The sequence below is a fragment of the Pangasianodon hypophthalmus genome, chromosome 3 (assembly GCF_027358585.1).
Source record: "Pangasianodon hypophthalmus isolate fPanHyp1 chromosome 3, fPanHyp1.pri, whole genome shotgun sequence".
Classification (NCBI taxonomy): Eukaryota; Metazoa; Chordata; class Actinopteri; order Siluriformes; family Pangasiidae; genus Pangasianodon; species Pangasianodon hypophthalmus.
In genome coordinates, this window is record NC_069712.1 from 22,010,234 (window position 1) to 22,028,636 (window position 18,403).

At 40.2% G+C, this 18,403-nt stretch overlaps 1 protein-coding gene across 9 annotated transcripts in view; it reads left to right on the forward strand.

Annotated features, from left to right (window-relative positions):
• thada (THADA armadillo repeat containing) overlaps positions 1-18,403 on the forward strand; it is an 86,245-nt gene that overhangs the window by 2,003 nt on the left and 65,839 nt on the right. For all 9 annotated transcript variants that reach the window (XM_034302820.2, XM_053232313.1, XM_034302821.2 and 6 more), the window contains exons 3-21: positions 2,699-2,805; positions 4,337-4,473; positions 4,568-4,716; positions 5,232-5,264; positions 5,394-5,442; positions 5,602-5,795; positions 5,899-5,993; positions 6,086-6,309; positions 7,411-8,114; positions 8,712-8,866; positions 8,972-9,127; positions 9,248-9,355; positions 10,529-10,652; positions 12,838-12,983; positions 13,158-13,374; positions 13,538-13,673; positions 13,855-13,991; positions 14,986-15,117; positions 15,394-15,545. In XM_034302820.2, the coding sequence (XP_034158711.2) occupies positions 2,699-2,805; positions 4,337-4,473; positions 4,568-4,716; positions 5,232-5,264; positions 5,394-5,442; positions 5,602-5,795; positions 5,899-5,993; positions 6,086-6,309; positions 7,411-8,114; positions 8,712-8,866; positions 8,972-9,127; positions 9,248-9,355; positions 10,529-10,652; positions 12,838-12,983; positions 13,158-13,374; positions 13,538-13,673; positions 13,855-13,991; positions 14,986-15,117; positions 15,394-15,545 (3,155 nt within the window). The remainder of the gene's footprint in view (positions 1-2,698; positions 2,806-4,336; positions 4,474-4,567; positions 4,717-5,231; positions 5,265-5,393; positions 5,443-5,601; positions 5,796-5,898; positions 5,994-6,085; positions 6,310-7,410; positions 8,115-8,711; positions 8,867-8,971; positions 9,128-9,247; positions 9,356-10,528; positions 10,653-12,837; positions 12,984-13,157; positions 13,375-13,537; positions 13,674-13,854; positions 13,992-14,985; positions 15,118-15,393; positions 15,546-18,403) is intronic.

Consider the following 18,403-nt stretch of genomic DNA (forward strand, 5'->3'; position numbering starts at 1 on the left):
TTTATGCCTCCGTCACTAAGTGGTAGAGGCGTTATGTTTTCAGGCTGTCTTTCTGTCTGTCCGTCAGTCGAGGCCAAATGTCTGAAATAGTCTTTCTTTAATAGCTTTCTTCCTGTTTGAAGTATATTCTAATGGTATTTCTAGCATACAAATTAGTAACAAACAGGACTAGATTTCTTGGTGCAGGAGCATCTGCATCACTGCCGTAAGGAACAAATGCATTAAGTTAACTAACTTTAGTTATTATGTTGTGAAATAGTTTAGTCTGCTGTAGTTTTGCAGTAATTGCTTCCAAACCCATTGAAAATTTTGTGACCAATTACAGACATGTAGGGGGTCTCTGGCTATTAGTTACTTTCATTCAAGCAAGTTTGCTAAGATGTCGTATGAGTCAGGCGCAACAAAAAAGAAAGAAGAAAAGAAAAGGAAAAAAGGGAAGGAAGAAGGATGGAGAACTCTAGGAAATATATGGTAAAATTCTTAGAGCAATATTGAATATCACATTAGAATGAATTATTATAGTATGATTGTGTGTTCCAGTCATTTACATTTTGTGTGTGTGTGTGTGTTTGTTTCCTTGGGGCTTTTTTTAAATGATTAGTTGCGGACCTGGTCAATATGCACAACACGCCTGCCTGGGTGATGTCCCTGGTAACAAGTTTATTAACATTTTGAAAGTGCATCTGTGGCATAAGAACAGTGCAAAAGTTGAGGTTGGTTTTGTGAGGTTATGAATAATAAGTCAGCACAAGAATATTTTGATCATTGCTTGATGTTAATAGAGCTGTAGCTATGCGTATTGGTGCCAGACTGCTAATGAGTGAAAAAAGCTATCAGTGTATTTCTCTATCCACATTTAATCTTTGGGCACTTATCACTGAAACTATATACTGAATTATTATACTTTTATTACTATATAAATACCTACACTACGGGCATCACAAGGTTTGTACCATAGGCGCCTCCCATAGACAGAGACTCAAATTAAATCTAATTGTTAATATTATTATTATTATTGTACAAGTGTGAATCTGGTGCAGAAATGTCTTCCACTTCAAATGATCTTTTAGTCACAAAAGTTCTCTGTGACGTGTCATTATCTGTTATTAGCATAAAACTTTATTCATTCTGCAGAGAGGGCAGGCACTAGCAAAAAGCAAGGCAAAGGTGACCTTTAAAGTCATTTGTGGTAAATAAACAACAAATATTGCAGGCCGAGTAAGCATCTTATTGAAGTTAAAATGATGCTAACATGCTCTTATCTTCTTTTTATATGTTGTGGGTAGAGATGTACTGATAAGGCTTATTTTATGCTGTGACCACATGTGGTGCAGGTTGACATGACAGATCTTATAGTTCTGTACTTCTGGAACTTGTGCACTCGCTTTCTGTCGCTGTGGGTGGTTCCACATAGGTACCCTAAATATTTTCATTTCACAAAAACACTTTATGTCCAAGTGTCAGCCTTGCGTCAGTGGATAATCTCACCTAGATTCAGTGCCTAAGAGCTGCTGCTGTAATCATATGGACTGTCCTATGCTCATCACCATGCTCCTATTCACAGTACGCACATACTGAACATACTTTCAACACACTTCGTAGTGCTTACTTTTACTCTTCTACACCTGTGTACTGTAATGATTTATAATCACACTCTCCTGTATCACCCAGATGACGATTGGTTCACTTTTAAGTCTGTTAAAACACTATAAAATTAAATAATGAGATTCATCTAAGTTACTGATTGAGATGTTTATCAGTGCTATATCTAAAATGAGAAAAAAATTGGATTATTTGTGATTTTGATAAATGATTTTTAGCATATTGGAACAGATGCTTGCCAACTTTATATGTGCAGTGTTTACAAGTTCCTTAAAAAAGCTCTGATTGGCCATGTTACCATCAGGATCTCACTATTTTTTAAAAATACTTGTAATTATTCACAATTATTAATTTTAATAATTATTAATAATAATTAATAATTTAATAGTGGTTAGGCCACGGTGCTGTCAGCCCCCCTGCCCGGGTTCGATTCCCTGCAAGGGAACCCACCCCAACCACTGGGGCTGCACATGACACACAGAACGTCACAGTGTGCTTTTTTTTTTTTTTTTATCAGTTTATAGTTACATTTAATATTCGGGGCAGCCACAAAACAAGTTAGTTCCTGTTATCGCTTACATAGTGAGTGAGTTGTTTCCTCACTTTGCTTTGAAGTTAAGATGCAGCTTGTTACTGAGAAACCGCAAACATTTCCTTGCCAGAAAACTTAAAGGAGCAGCTTCACCTCTGCTTGTATTGAAGTGCTAAGACTGAAGACTCCTTTCATAAATATTAAATTAATGTCTACTTACAGAAACTTACATTGTGTACCATGTCAACAATTATACATTTTTCATTGTTCAATAAAAGCACTTTTTTAATCTGATTTTTTACTAGGCTTAAATTATATAAGCAACCACCATACTATAGAAATGATAACGCATTAGAACGAGCAGATTAATATAAACATTAATCAACACCTTCTGACCGAATTTGAACTGAGAATTCAGCAGTGCTGTGCTCTAATGTGTATTTAATGTATTGCAAGACACATCACAACCACAATGTGGACCAGTATAAATGTAGCATTTTGTCCATGTAATGTCCGCCTTGTACAGTACTCTCTTATTGTACACACACTGTCTTTCTCTCTCAGCTTCACTGTCTGTAGATGGAGGAGATGACTCCGTGAAGCTTGCCCAGGTGCTGAAGGTCTGTCTGACCTCCACTGACCCGGTTCAGCAGCTCCAGCTCGTGTCTAAGGTGCGATCATGGTCATATTTTATCCGGGTTAATCTGATCTATAAGAAAGCTTAGAGTTTTATTATTTAATCAGATCATCAGGAAAGTTACGATTTGTGACCATGAAAAACAGGACAGTCTGCTAAAGTCTATATTTGACCATATTTATTATTGTATTGCCCGTATATGCAAAGTTGTCAGTTTAATAGGAATATTTACCTTGGACCTACACTCATTGGCCACTTTATTAGATAAAGCTACCATATAGATGCATTTTATAGATTTACTGTTTCGCTCTGTGTTGCTATGTAGAATTTGTTAGCCCCCTCTATTATATGAATCATTGGGTATCAACCGCCACTGAGGAGATATTAGCACTGACATGGTGCTGTGGCTCACACTGGTATAAGTGATTCTGAAACCCCCCATGCCACTGCTGGATGTAGGGCTGGGCAATATGACGATATAATAATGATACTATTACAAATTATGCCACTATACACTTTTCTGAGATAACAGGCCTCATTTATCAAGCTGGATATGAACGGATTTGTGTGTAAATCATTAGTATGGGCGTTTACACAAGAAATGTAGTATTCTTGAAAAATACTAAATTCATGTGTTCATTTGAGTCAAAAACTTCCACTTCTGTTTCTCAGACTTTACGCTGATCGATCGTTTCATGCTCACAGCTGTCTGTGCGCGTGACCTTTTAACATGTAGATCAGCTGTGTCGTGCACGTGCCTGGTAATTTATAGGTGATTGGCATTCATCAACATACATGCGCAAGTATGGAGAAAATCAGAGTTTCTGAAACTTGTGAATTCGACAGAATTTTTTTTTTCGGTTTGGTTTAGGCAAACATTTACACCCAACTAAAAGAATGATAAATGAGGCCCGTTGTGTATATCGTGAGATTACAATAAAGACAAAGTAGTAGAAGAATTAGAAGTGGCTGATTTGCTAAAATGTGGTATTAGATCTTTTAAATTTGTAAAATGTTAAATTGTTACAGGATTTTAAAAAAAAAATCTCCCCCTTTTCAGTGTTAGATTTGTTAGTGTTATTTTAATGTTAGAAGTTTCTTAGCAAACCTGTACATATATATATATATATATATATATATATATATATATATATATATATATATATATATATATATATATATAAATATATATAAAATCTATTGCTGAAATGTCTTTGAGTATTGTGATATAATATTTTTGTCATATTGCCCACCCCTATTGCTGGGTTGAGAAAATATCCAGCTAAAAGTTGTGAAGCTTTACAGTGGATGAACAGGGTAAGTGTGTCAAAAGAAGGAGTAGTAAGTATACACTTCTGCACCTGATGCACTTGTATGGCCACCGTCGAATAATGGTCAGAGATGGTTCTATGGTCTCTTCATGTTGATTGATGAGGAAGAACAGAGACTGGAAAATCAGGGGGGTTGTAGTAGTTGTAGTTGCTGTAGCTGTATACCTACAAAGCACCAGTGATTAAATGGTCAGTTAGTAGAATTAACGGTAGGTGTGTGTTGTGACCTTGCAGACAGGCTCCATGCTGGAACATGTGACAGAGGCTGAGTCTTCACCAGATCCTTTACTCCTCACCTGCTTGGACACTCTGGCAGTCGTATACACCACCACACTGCAGGCTAAGAATCCACTGAGGAGGGCTGTGGCCAGGTAGGTGTCCTTTACCTTCTACACACACACGCACACATTCCTACATTACATAACTCCACACCCTGTCTTTTCTTTTTTCTCCCTGGCTCTACAGTGCCTTGGGTAATGTTCCTGACTGGCTGCGGGACAAAGCCGTGTGCTGTCTGTCTGAGCGCCTGTCTGCGTCCCTGTCCTCTCTGAGCTCTAAGCATTACACCCATCTCACTGACTGCATCACTTCCTGTCTAGATTCTTTCCCCATTGGTAAGGCTTCGTCTGCAGTTTAGCCAAAGCTTTTACAGTGTTTGACCTCTTGCTATGATGGGAGACACCTGGAAACTACACTTTTCTGCTTTTTTAGCTAAAGCAGCAGTCAGAACGTACACAAATAAAATTCACTCAGCAGAATGACATGAAAGACACACAGTTGCTTATGGTTGCTGGTACTATCATTTTATGCCGACTTTATCCAGATGAATTCACAACCCTCTGTCTTGCAAGCTAGTAGAACACAAGTGGGATGGTCAATAAAAAAATGGAGGAGCTGCTTATTATTAAGTAGTAGTCACACTGAAATTTTGCATTGCTGTTTTCATACTGTTGCTTATTGCACATCTGGATAAAAATGCACTCAGATTGTCCTCTAGTATAGACAGTAAGGTTTTTCTCTCTGCCTGCTAGTATTTTATTGTTAGTAGTATTGGCGCCTCTGTCTGTGTCTTATCATCGACACCTGATTTGTTTATTTTGCTCTAAATATGTGATGCTTTGTGCCACAGGAGAGAAATGTGTCCATCGCTTACTAACAGAAGGTTGGTATTCCTTTAAAAATTAATTTGGCCTCATGGTCTAAGGGTCTGCAGTGTATATAGGCAATTTTAAGAAACTGTTTATAGTTTATTCCGATTTCAACTGATTCTTGTCTCACTTTTTCCTTGTAGTACTCCAATTCTTCCAGAAGGCTGTGACTGAATATCTAGAGCAAAACAGGTAAGCCTGTGAGGTCAATTTTAAAGCTTAAACACAGTGTGACCACTAGCTAATCCTGTCTGTTAATGTACCACTGTTGTATAGTGGAATACTTTATGTAGATGTAAATACAGGGTGTTTTTTTTTTTTTTCTTTTTTCCCCTCCGTGTGCGTATGTAGAGGTCTGGCTGGTCGTCATGTAGCCCAGGCCCAGCTCATGCAGAGCTGTCTGGCTGTGGTCAAAGCCTCCATGTTGGTGGTTCAGAGATCACAGGAGCTGATCAGTGCTGCCCAGCTGGAGACCTCAAGCAGCAGCGCTCTACAACTAGCATTCAGTGGACTCCTGCAGTGTTATACACAAATTCTCACTGATGGTAGGTCAGAGGGAATGGTATTGATATAGCATTACATTAACAATTCCAAAATCAAACTCCTTGAAGACTTTTTTTAAATCCTGTTCTCTCTTTCATTATCCAGAGGAGTTTGTTCAGGCAGTGCAAAGCACAGCTGGCATGGCTGTAGTATTGTTGATAAAGTCTGTCATGGGAAATGGAGACAGTGTAGCTGTTATGGTGAGTGCTATTTTTCCACTGTGCAACAGTTGCTAAAGACTGAAGTCTGAATATTCAATTTGTCACTTATTATTTGCAACATGTGCGTTCAGGTGGCAGGCCTGTTGCAGTGCGCACATCAGGAAGGAGACACTGCCCCTCAGTGGCTGAAAGAGAGCTGTGCAGGGCTGTATGTAAGCAGCAGGCCTGCTGCACTGGCTCTGTATCTGAGCCACGGAGCTCTGGCCATGCTCAACTGGAGAGGAAGGACACTGGATTTACAGGAGGAGAAACTGCTGCTCCTCATTCCTGATGTGATCCTGTCTCTTGACGCAAGGTGAATGTCCAAACACATGTTGACACTGTTGCATTATGGGAATCTGTGTGATACCAAGACTAACACTAGCCCTGCTTAGCCAACCCTAAGATAAGTCATTCACTCTTAGCACATGGGTCGCCAGTTTATCCTGTCATGTTTTTGAAAACAGAGTTGCATTGTCTGAGAAGAATAAATTGCCTTTGGAGACAGCTGCCTGAAAAAAAACAAACAAACAAAAAAAATGTGGGGACATAAAATATGGACTGATTAAACTGATGGCTTTTTTTCACCCTTTGCTTTCAAGTGTAATATAATGTAACATAAAAGCAAGGGACAATTTACAAATACTTATTTGTGTATTTTTGTGTGTGTGTCTATATATAAGCAGTTATCTGCTACTATTACTTTTTACGGCAAAAGGTTTCTGGACACACACAAGTTTCTGACCATCACACCCACACTGGAGCCTTCCCCAAACTGTTGCCACAAAGTCAGAAGCACACATATAGTATAGAAAGTCTCTGTATGCTGTAGCATTACAATTTCCCTTCACTCTAACCAAGAGGCCCAAACTTGTTCCAGCATGACAATGCCCCTGTGCACAAAATGAGGTCCATGAAGACATGGTTGGTGTGGAAAAACTCGAGTGTCCTGCACAGAGCCGTGACCTCAACCCCACTGAACACCTTTGGGATGAATTGAATTGCAGACTGCACCCCAGACCTCCTCACCCTGCATCAGTGCCTGACCTTGTGGCTGAATGGGCAAATCCCAACAGCCATGCTCCAAAATCTATTGGAAAGACTTTCCAGAAAAGTAGAGGTTATTATAACAGCAACTGGGGAGACTATATCTGGAAGGGGATGTTCAACAAGCACATGCGGATGTGATGGTTAGGTGCCCACAGACTTTTGGCCACATAGTTTATTTATTTTATCCATAAAAATTTGGTCCTCAAGATGAACTTTTCCAATAGAAGATGCTGCATTACAATTAGGTTTGTCTAAAATGTTGACAGGACTTGTACATGATATCGATCCAAGATATATAATTCCAAATGCTGACCGTACATATAATTTTGTGTTTTTTTTTTTTTTTTTTTCTGTGTGGTTTATGTAGAGTGAAGGAGTCCAGCACTGCAATGGTGGTCTCTCGAGTTCTATCTCTATGGAGCAGTGCTGCTTTTGACTGCCTTCAGGCTGAACCCCGACCTCCTCTCCTCTGTCAATCACTCCTTGGCGAGTGCCTGCTCCCTTCACGCCTCCTCCGCCACGTTTACGCCCACTGGGAGCACCCGTTGGACGGTGTGCGCCACCAAACCCGCATCCTCTTCAGAAACCTCCTCCTGCTCCACCAGCACTGCAGTGACCCTGCCTCCGACCCAACCTCTGACCCTTACATTATCCAGCTGACCCACAGCCTGCTGGCCCTGGACTGGCATACGAAGGGCAAGTATGTCTCACTGGCATGTCTGGCTGAGCACTTAGGTGCTGAGTACCTTCTCAAGCTCGATGCCAGTCTGCCTTCCAGGCTGCTAGCCCTTATGGGAGATCAGACGCTGGCGACATACTCTAGTGAGCTGTTGGAGAGGCTGTTTGTGAGTCACAAGGGCCAGCTGTGTTCCCGGTTCGGGGACGGCCATGGCTGGATGGATGACTGGCACAAGACGTGGGTGATCCCGCTGCTGGAGGTGCTATGTACAGCCAGGCTGGAGCAGACCACATATATTCTGGATTACTTTCTGCCCAAATTGTTGCGCTGTAACCCTGCTAGTTTAGGGTGCATGGTGCAGGCCCTGCAGGATATGCCTTCCAGCTCAGATGGTGAGAAGACAATCTTATTTACTTGTTATATGATCTATGTAGGTGTTTATAATAGAATGTAATGGCATGCTTCAAGGACCATGATGCAACCTGTAAGATGATAAAACAGGGGTTTAGTTATACAACGCTCCGTAATGCATGGGTTGTTAAACTTATTGCAGCCATTTTTACTTTAACTGTAAAATAAGTTTCCCAGACTTCCTCAAAACATAATCCAAAAATCTGTATATTAGGATCACTATTCAGAAGTGTGGGTAATAATATTTTGTCTATTTATTGCAGCCACGGTGCTTTTCATTCCTGAAATGTCTGATGATAGAACACTTGAGGTCCAAGTTGACATTATTTATAGGCCTGCTTGTTTTTAAGTTATTGAGATTTGGATTAAAACAATTCAATTCAAAGACTAGTTAAATGGTGCACTTTTAAGGCTATTAACGATTAATGTACAAAGCTGCAATGTTGCTACAAATAAAATTGTATGAGTAACAATAAAGGACACACTTAACCAGCTACTTCTGTCCTTTAGTCAGAAGCAATTAGAGATGTCTCTGCCCACCTTTTTCTAGCCTTTGTATTGTGACTGTGGGTTTTTAGGCTCTATGGGTAGCAGAGGAGCGCTGGGTGCATTGATGACGTGTCTGCGTGCTGCCAGAGCTCAGGGAGTCCTCAAACCTGCTGATGATAAGCTGTGGGGTACGATGATACCTCTCGCACTACTAAAGCAAGCTCTGGTGCACAAACATGACCAGGTGAGCCTAAGTCTATATGCTATTATCTTTCTTATTATAAGTTGCAAAGTTATTTTAGAACCTATTTCTTTAGTGTCAAGAAACTGTATGTGTCTGTGGGATTAGGTGCGTCTGGACGCCCTCGGATTGGTGTGCGAGAGCCATCGCAGCACAGAGACCCTCTCCACCCAGGAAATGGAACTGATCCGCCACTTCCTGCCCAGCAACTTGAATAGCCAGTCACCTGGAGTCAGACAGCAGATGGTCAGCCTATTCAAGAAGGTCTGAAACACACACTGATGTTTTTTTTTTTGTTCTGCACCCACTGTGATTGGTTGCGTGATGTGGCAGCACAGCTAGCCTGCTAAAAATCACTCTGTGCTTTCTGTGTTGCGCGGGCAGCTCCTGTGTAGGATGAAGGAGAGTACTCCATCACTGCAGAAGAGGTTGGCACAGGAGACTGATGAGAAGCAGAAGGAGAGAGACCAGCACATCCTCAGCACATACCAGGTACAGTCTCATTCCTTACAGGAGAAAGATCAGTAGACCAGCAATGAATGTGAACAGACTGAGTCTAGAAATGCTTTTATATATATATATTACACTCCATTTCCAGTTTGTTTAATACACCCACCTTGTAGCTATGCTCATTTTATCAGGTTCAGCCACTTATAAATTCTGTAGTTATACAATTTTTAACTCTAAGCCATCTGTTGCTAGGCAAAGCTTTGGTAGCCCTTCCCTACCTCATTCATCAGTGGAAAGAGACAGCTTATTATTATTAAATATTACCCACATATTATTTGGGTGGTGAATCATTCTCAGCACGGCAGTGACGTGCATACTGACATGATAGTGACTGTTCTGCTGGTATGAGAATGTCAGGCATGGCAGCTTTGAGGGCTTTTTTTGGATGATTGTAGTCCATATTCAGAATTGGTGGCTCAAGTCCAGAAATCGTGTCAATATTGCACATGGAGAGTTACTTGCATTCAGAGATGAGTTAAACACATACTTATGTTGATTTTGTCGCGCACGCACTAACCACGTTATCCTGTGTACACTGGATCTGGAGTGAGGCAGACATATACTCCGGATGGGGCACGAGTCCATCTCAGGGCATCATGCAAACACACATTCACACACTCATGCCATCTTGATCCAAAATTTACCTAGGCCCGCTCAACATTTTATACATGGCACAGAATATGGTAGGATGTTTATTGCTAATTATTCCTTATTGTATCCTGCAATGCACCTATTCCTTAATAATGTTTTATTAAGAAGCTTCAGGGTGTATATACATTTTATTTTATATATGTAAAACAGCATTATGTTCATTAAGTGACTTAATCCAGGGATGCTTTGTAGCAGGGAAGAACACCATGAGATTAGAGGGCTGCTGAGGGGTGGGGTGATAGAGAGAAAAGCCTAGATAACAGAGGAGGGAAGGTTCTTCGTTTCTGTAGGTGAGAAGTGAGAGGATGTCACATTCTGGATGCCGAGCTTTCTATATGATTTTGTTCAAGACGATCATTGGAGCAGACATGTCTAGAAGTTAATCTACACAGATTTATAATAAGGAATATAAAACATATTGGCTTAGGGAGCTTATTCCTATAGCCCAGCTTGGTGCCTTGAGAGAAAACTGTTGAGGCTGTGTGTGTTTGTGTGTGTTTTCAGGAGTTCCTCTGCTGGTTCTGTGAGAGTTTATTCCAGGTGCTGCAGCCAGGAGTCTCTTTCTCCTGTTGTTTGGTGACTCTGCAGCTGCTGGGGCTGGTGGCTGATCATTTCTCCTTCAGCATGGGTACTGCTCAGTCTCCTCCACTCATAAACCACTCTCTTTATTTCACTCGTCTTCATTTTCTTTCAGAACATTATAGAATTAATTTCAATAATTACACCTGGATTAGTAATATAAAGGAAAAATGAAAATAGAGGTTTCTTTAAATTAACTTAAATGCGTTCTCCTTTCCATTTTGTCTGTTGTCCATTCTGTGGGTCTGTGATGCAGCTTGTCGAGTGAAGAGCTTTATCTTTATTCACAAATCTGACGGTGCCCTTAGAGCTGTTAGTGCACACATCAGCACCTGTCTGCCTGAGTAGCATGGCAGATATAAACCAAATAACATTTAAAAACAATATTTTGTTAAGCTTTGCAAAGAAGTCATATAAAATTGCATCCTATGTGTTTTAATCATGATGCTGAACATTTATGTCTTTGTCAAACTGGATTATTTGCTGTTTTTTTTTTTTGTCACACAGTGACAATACATTTCCCGAATGCTTAAAGAGATAATGTTCATGAATGAAAGAAGCATGGTTCCCCAGTTCATATGTTTAAAAAAAAAAAAAAAAAAAAAAAAAAGGAGTGCAAAAATGACCCCAATTTAGGATTTGGTTTAAATATTAAATGACAAACACCTCCAACTTTATTAATTATACGATTTGCAAATGCAGGTATCTACACTTTAAATGGTGAAGCCAGGTTCAGGAACTGGTTTTACACAGACTGGCTACTCAGTGTATTTGCTGTAACCTATATTATTTATGTGGAATAGCATCAACATTATTGAATTTACTGGAAAACCCTGGGGTCTCGTATATAAAAGCGTGCATAGAACATGTTCTAAGTTTGAGCATAAGAACTGGCAGAACACATAAGGAAATTAGTATTTATCACACATGCATATGCACAGGTGTACACAGTTTACACTGATAAATCCTACACATTTTAAATTGCTCTGCTTGTGGCTTGTGCACAGCCCCCAGAGGAACGCCCCAAATCTAAATATATGGTAAATCTTTTAAAAAGTCCAGTGGCCTGGTCATGGCACTGCTTGCTGCAGACAGCATGTATTGTCCAATGCGAGGACAATGCATTGCTCAAAAAATTGTCAAAATGTCAACGTCACTGACAGTGAAATGGAGATACTGCTTCACAAAATAGAGCAAAATGGTTTATTTGGCACTTTTTGTTTACAAGTGATTTGTCTAAGAATTAAATACAAGCTTTTTTTTTATATACATAAAGAATTTATGGCTACATATGTGCATCCCCAGTTACATTTAGAAACCTTGCGATGACATGAAAATCCCTCACTATTATTGTCTTTTTCTCTGCCATATTTGGAAAAGTACTGCAGAGTCATGAGTCATTATTCGGCTCATAGTTGGATGGGAAATGCCAGACCTGTCTCTGATTTCTCGGTGAAATTTCCCCGTGGATAAAAAAAACCTCTGAAATAATGATGAACTAAAATTGCACGGGGAAAACAAACTCGACTGATGAGCCACTCATCACTCTCAGTGAAGTTTCCTGTATTCCTTAAAGGCACTTTCCCTGTGCAAAGTGCAAGTGCCAAATCTTCAAGCAAGGCATTATCCTAGTCCCAATTTTTAGATGTGCCTTTTATAATAGTCTTCCTACGATTATGTTTTTCTACATTTATGGGTTCCTGCATGTGCATGCTCAGGATTGTGCGTAAATATACACATATCCTCATGAACAAAGTATGTGCCCATGCACATAGTGCACAAAACTATGCATACGCAAGGTTGATTAATGAGAACCCCTGCGATGGTCTGTTGTTAAGAAAAGTTAATTACTAATGGCTCATCATTGCATACATGTCAGACAACCGCACATAAATAAGTGTCAAATATACTGGTCTTTTCATATTAACCAATTTGATCAGCCAGATTATACACTGGTTGGCCTCCGGGATATAGCCACTCACTTTCTCTGATTAAAAATATCCTATATCTTGCACATTTTACAGAATCCTATAGATTTGATAAAAAATAGTCAGATACAGGGTACTTACATGAGAAGAAACTAGCAATTTTAAAAGATCTGGAAATTGATTTTGATGCTCTGCGTATATGATACATTCAAAAATCCAGACTGAATAAGTGGAGCAGTTCGAGGTGAAGACTCATGTAGATAAAATGCCACTAATATGCCTTTCTCTTTTGTTTCTGTGTGACAGACCCAGAAAACTTTGCTCTGGGAGCTTGTGTCACTGTTCCACATGCACAGGCTGTCCTCTACTGTCTGTCCAGCAACTTTCTGGAGGTGAAACAACTGGCCTGTACACTGCTGCAAAAGCTGCCTTCCAAAACAGTGGGCTTACAGGTTTGTCGTGGCTCGACCATTTGGCTGGCTATAGCTGAACAATATTAATGCCACAAATAGTGAGCGATAATGTTGCAGCGTCAAATAATAATTTATCAGGCCACGATAATTGTCACAAGCTTTGTTAATTTTGCTCAGTGCAGTATTTTTAATGTTTCTCCTGCTGCTGCTCAGGAGCCAGCGAGACTGCAGTGTGTGCTCCAGACTGCTCTTGACCTCAGCACCAGTACCAAGCCCTTTGACAGCGTCACAGCTGCCCACTTGCTCAATCTGCTCCTGCACCAGGAGGCTCTCCAGCAGGCGTTGCTCCGCTGTGCCCATGAGAAAAGTGTCCCTCTACAGCTACCAGACTTTATCCAGGGCTCCATTTTGGAGAAGAACACACTGGCAGGTATATTAAACTCTTGCTGGCTGTCTTTCATACAGCAGAACTTAAATGTAGATACATGTCTTGTCTTCTCATGTGCTTCTTTTTGTTTTACTCATTGAAAATGCCACCATATCATGCCGTAATGTTGAGGATGAGCATTTTTGTGATGTTTACTGTGTTTTAGTGGTGCTCTTCTTGATGACGTGTCTGAAGGCTGAGGTTGCTCAGGCTGAGAGTTCTCTGCTCATAGCCGCTGCTTCCTGTCCCTTATACGGCAGAGCTCACTGTATCACTGCAGCCCTGCAGCAGCTCAGCACTGGGTACAGTAGCACACTTATTTAGGCCAACTTAGCCATATGCATTCATCATTGTACTTTTTTCCCTTGCTAAGCATTGTATAATTCTACAAACCACTTCTATAATAGGCTACACAGTTTTTTTTTTTTTTCGTGTCTCTCATTAATCCAAATGGTGTGTGTGTGTGTGTGTGTGTGTCTGTAGATCTCTCCAGCTACAGGCTGAATGGAGCCAGGTTGTGTCAGATCTCATTGCTCTGTGCTACAGGATGTCCGATGTGGTTTCACCTGTCGTCCAGAGCTCCTCCCCTGAGGGTCTTATCCCAATGGACACTGACTCTGGTTAGCCTTTCAGATGCACGTTAACCCTGAAACACATTAAATGTATTTCTGTTGAATGTGTGATGTGCTTATATGCATGATGTGTTATGAATGTATAATGTGCTTAGGGATTGTGTTGTTTATTTGTCCTTTATTCCTGTGAAAAGGATGTTACAGGAGACGTTGCCAATGCAGTTACAATAACGTTTAATCAGAGAAAAAATGTCAACAATTTCAAACAGAAGTCAGTCAGATTTTGCTGTTAACTTCTAAATACAAAAGCATCAGAGCTTCTTCTCTCGCTCACCATTTCCAAAGACGTTCAATGTCATATTAATGAGAAATCCATAGCAGAAGTAGTGGAGACTGCAATCATTACACTCCCAAGTTCTGGAATGCAGTGCAGCTATACGATGTAGTTTGTGAGATCTGTGAGACGACAAGCATGATTGCAGTCAAATGGGATTCTGGGTAATGTAGGAACTTGTCAGTGAAAATAGACCAACTTCTTGATGGAAGAAGTTTAAACTGAAAAACGATTGCTAGTCACACTTCTCCACTGTTGAAGATTATAATTATAGATTATAATTATTGATATGCAAGCTGTTCAGCTGGGACTTTTCCTTTAAACACCATGGCTGGACAAATCTGAAATTCATTAGCCAGGCCACTGGGGAAGTTAATACTCCAGTGTGCTTGCCTGGGCTCATGTTTCATGTGAAACTAATGTCTCATGTGAAATTAATGCAACATTACAATCAAATACAAAGTACATGACAGGACATGTAACCTACTTATTATATGGATAAAGGCATCTTGGTGCCTTTTTTCTTCCTATATTATGCTGAAGCCTCATCGTAACAGTAAAATGAGTGAATGTTATGTTAAGATTAAGAAATGGTAGCAAAATTAATTAAGCCTAAGTATGAGGAGCTAGTTAGGGATTAATGAGTGAGTTTTGATTGTGAGTTTTTATCTTTGCTGTTTGTGTGTTTTGTTTTTTCCTCCTCCATAGAAACATCACTTGACCTGCAGAAGATCCTCCAGGAAATCCGTCCTCGAGACACCAATGACTTCTTCACCAGTGCCCGAGAACTGGACGCAACCTCTGAAGAGCAGCTATGCACACCGCAGGCCACGAGCAACGGTAACAGCAGACCTAATCCTGATAGTGCTAATGTTCCTGACATGGTTTACCTTATCTACTATAAAACCCAGTGCATATGTAAGCCTAAGTGCAATAACAGCTCTCATAACACGTAACCAGAAACTGATGTTACTTGGTTGGTAGCTGCAGTACTTGTTTTGTCCTTTAGAGGTCAGTGTGTCATTACACACAAGACTGAATCAGATTATGGCTAGATACATTAAAAAAAAAAAAAAAAGGAACAGTAATATTGGTTTATGTGTGTGTGTTCTATAGGATCTGAACATGAGGCTTATCGGGTCACTGCTCAGATGGTGCTGGTGTGTTGCTGGAGGAGTATGAAAGAGGTGTCCATGTTGCTGGGGGAGTTGTGTCAGAGCATGCCTCTATATACACACACATCCAAAGGCCTGATCACTGAAGAGCAGGTCAGTAAACAGCGCACACGCACACATCTGGTAATTATATGTAATTATATAAGAACAGCACCACATTTCAAACAAAGACCTTTTCTATGAACCTTATCTTTTGCAGCTTGTTGGACTTCTTAGCAGGGGCAGCTGGTATAAATAGGCTAGCAGGGCCAAACCCCCCTGTCTTCCAAAGATAAAAAGACATCATTATAAAGTTTTAGTTTTTAGCATCTGTAGTGATAGGGTAATGTGTTGTCCAATAAGGAGTCAGATATATTGTTAGGTAAAGCAGAAGAAGTTTGACTGGGTGTCAGTGCAGAATAAACGCTATCCCCGTACACATCGTACATTTGGACTCACGTAGGTTATTCATAACATGACATCATCCACATCCGAATAGTTGCTGTTAACAATTTTATTTTGAATTATTTTGGAATTAAGCACCACCAACGATCTTAAGATTGAGAAGGTGCATGTGAAATACAGCCACGGGTATAATGAATGTGAGCAAGCTGGATTATTTACTCTGTAAAAGTGAATGTAGATAGACTAAGCACACATTGTCCAATCGAAATACAAATTACACAAAAGGACAGATGACAGAATCATAAGTGTAGTGTTTTTTTTTTTTTTTTTTTTTTGGGTTTGAATGAAAGGGTTCCAGCTTTTGTTTTATCATGTTTGGTATTTAGAGGAAACACTGCATGAACCCAGTATGAAAACACTTAAAGGAAAGTAGACAGCTGCATTCTTGATTTCTAATTTTTTAAAGCGTGTGTGTGTGTGTGTGTGTGTGTGTGTGTGTGTGTGTGTGTGTGTGTGTGTGTAAAAGTAGTTTGGTCGTCATTCTTTATATGTCATTGATAAGACTATGTGTTATAATGCATGACTTCGCTCTAATAGTTTCATTATTAGAAAAGTCCATAAATATTTAAATATTTGGACATTGGGAAAGTTATATTTATTTAAGTTGTCTACTACAGTATGTTGGAGTTCAAATTATTTAACTTGAGGGTATTTACCTCCAAATCAGGTGAACGGTGTAGGAATTACAGCACTTTTTATATGTGCCCCCCTCCCTTTTTTTAGGGGACCGAAAGTAATTGGACAAACTAACATAATCATAAATGAAATTGTCTGGAATACCTAAATACCTAAAGTCTGGAAAGCGTGGACATCACCAGGTGCTGGGTTTCTTTCCTGGTGATGCTCTGCCAGGCGTTTTCTGCAGCTGTCTTTAGTTCCTGCTTGTTCTTGGGGCGTTTTTTTTGTCTTCAGCAAGTGAAATGGGCACTCAGTTGGATTCAGGTGATTGACTTGGCCATTGCAGAACATCCTACTTCTTTGTCTTACACTCTTGGGTTGCTTTAAAAGTATGCTTGGTGTCGTTGTCCATCTCTGAAGCACCACCCAGTGAGTTTTGAAGAATTTGGCTGAATCTGGGTAGATAATATGGCCCTGTACACTTCAGAATTCATTCTGCTGCTTTTGTCAGCAGTCACATCATCAATAATTGCAAGAGAGCCAGACATGTCCACGCGATAAGATGAGATGGCATGCTTCAGATCATGAACAGTTCCTTCACTCTTCTCTTCCTATCATTCTGTTACCAGTTGATGTTTGTCTCATCTTTCCATAGGATATTGTTCCAGAACTTTTTTGGCCAACTCTAATCTGATATTCTTGTTTTTTAGGCTTATCAATGGTTTTCATTTTGCGGTAAACCCTCTGTTTTTACTCTGCTGAAGTCTTCTCTTGATTGTTGACATTGACACAGATATACTTACCTCCTGGAGGGTGTTCTTGATCTAGCCAACTGTAGTGAAGGGTTTTTCTTCACCAGGGAAAGAATTCTTCTGTCATCTACCTCACTTGTTTTCTGTGGTCTTCTGGGCCACACTTCATCTCTCTGATGGGTTTGTTTTGATTTTTTAGCCTAATGGTGGCTTGCTTTACTGGCAGTGACAGCTCTTTGGACTCATACTGAGAGTTAACAGCAACAGATTCTAAATGCAAATGCTACACTTCAAATCAACTCTAGAATTTTAATGGCTTACTTGTGAAATAATGAGGGAATAACATACGTCTGGCTATGGAACAGCTGAGAGGCCAATTGTCCAATTAGTTTAGGGCCATTAAAAATGGGGAGACCCACATATAAAAAGAGCTGTTCAGCTGACCTGGATGTAAATACCCTCAAATTAAAGCTGAAAGTCTGCACTTTGAGATCATATTCATTATTTATTTTAAACTCCAATATAATATGGTATGCAGCTAAAATAACAATAACTTTGTCAATGTCCAAATATTTATGGACCTGTCTGTATATTAGATTTTAGCAACTTATATCAAGACCTGCTGTCACTGGTTTTTGGTAATGACTAGGTATGCACTGAAAACACTTCTAACGAGGGGGAAAAAACAATCCACCATCTCTACTCTCACTCTCGTTCTCTGAGATGTTTGATAAACACAGGCCCGGGGCTGAATCATGTACCAGCCACTGGTGGGTGAAGTGTTTTCCGTCTGTGGCAGTGTGAAGCATTGAGACCCCATACTGTGCCCGCCTTCAATTAACATCCGCCCTCGTTAGCGCAGGGCTTTCATTTGAGCCTGCCCCGCTGTTTAATGACCGCCTGCATTTTTTCCAAATGGTCCCCCCCCTCCGGCAGAAGCCAGCCACTTCATACACAAACCATATTCATACTCTCTCAGACTTGAGACAGTGGCGGCGAGTAGTCATTTATTCTTGTGCCACTGCCAGAAACTTGTTCCACATCCATAGCACATATGCGTGTTGTGTGGAGATTTGCTGTACTGTAAGCTTGGCCAGCGGGGAATTGGGTCATAAAACAGGGTGTTTGTTTACTTGA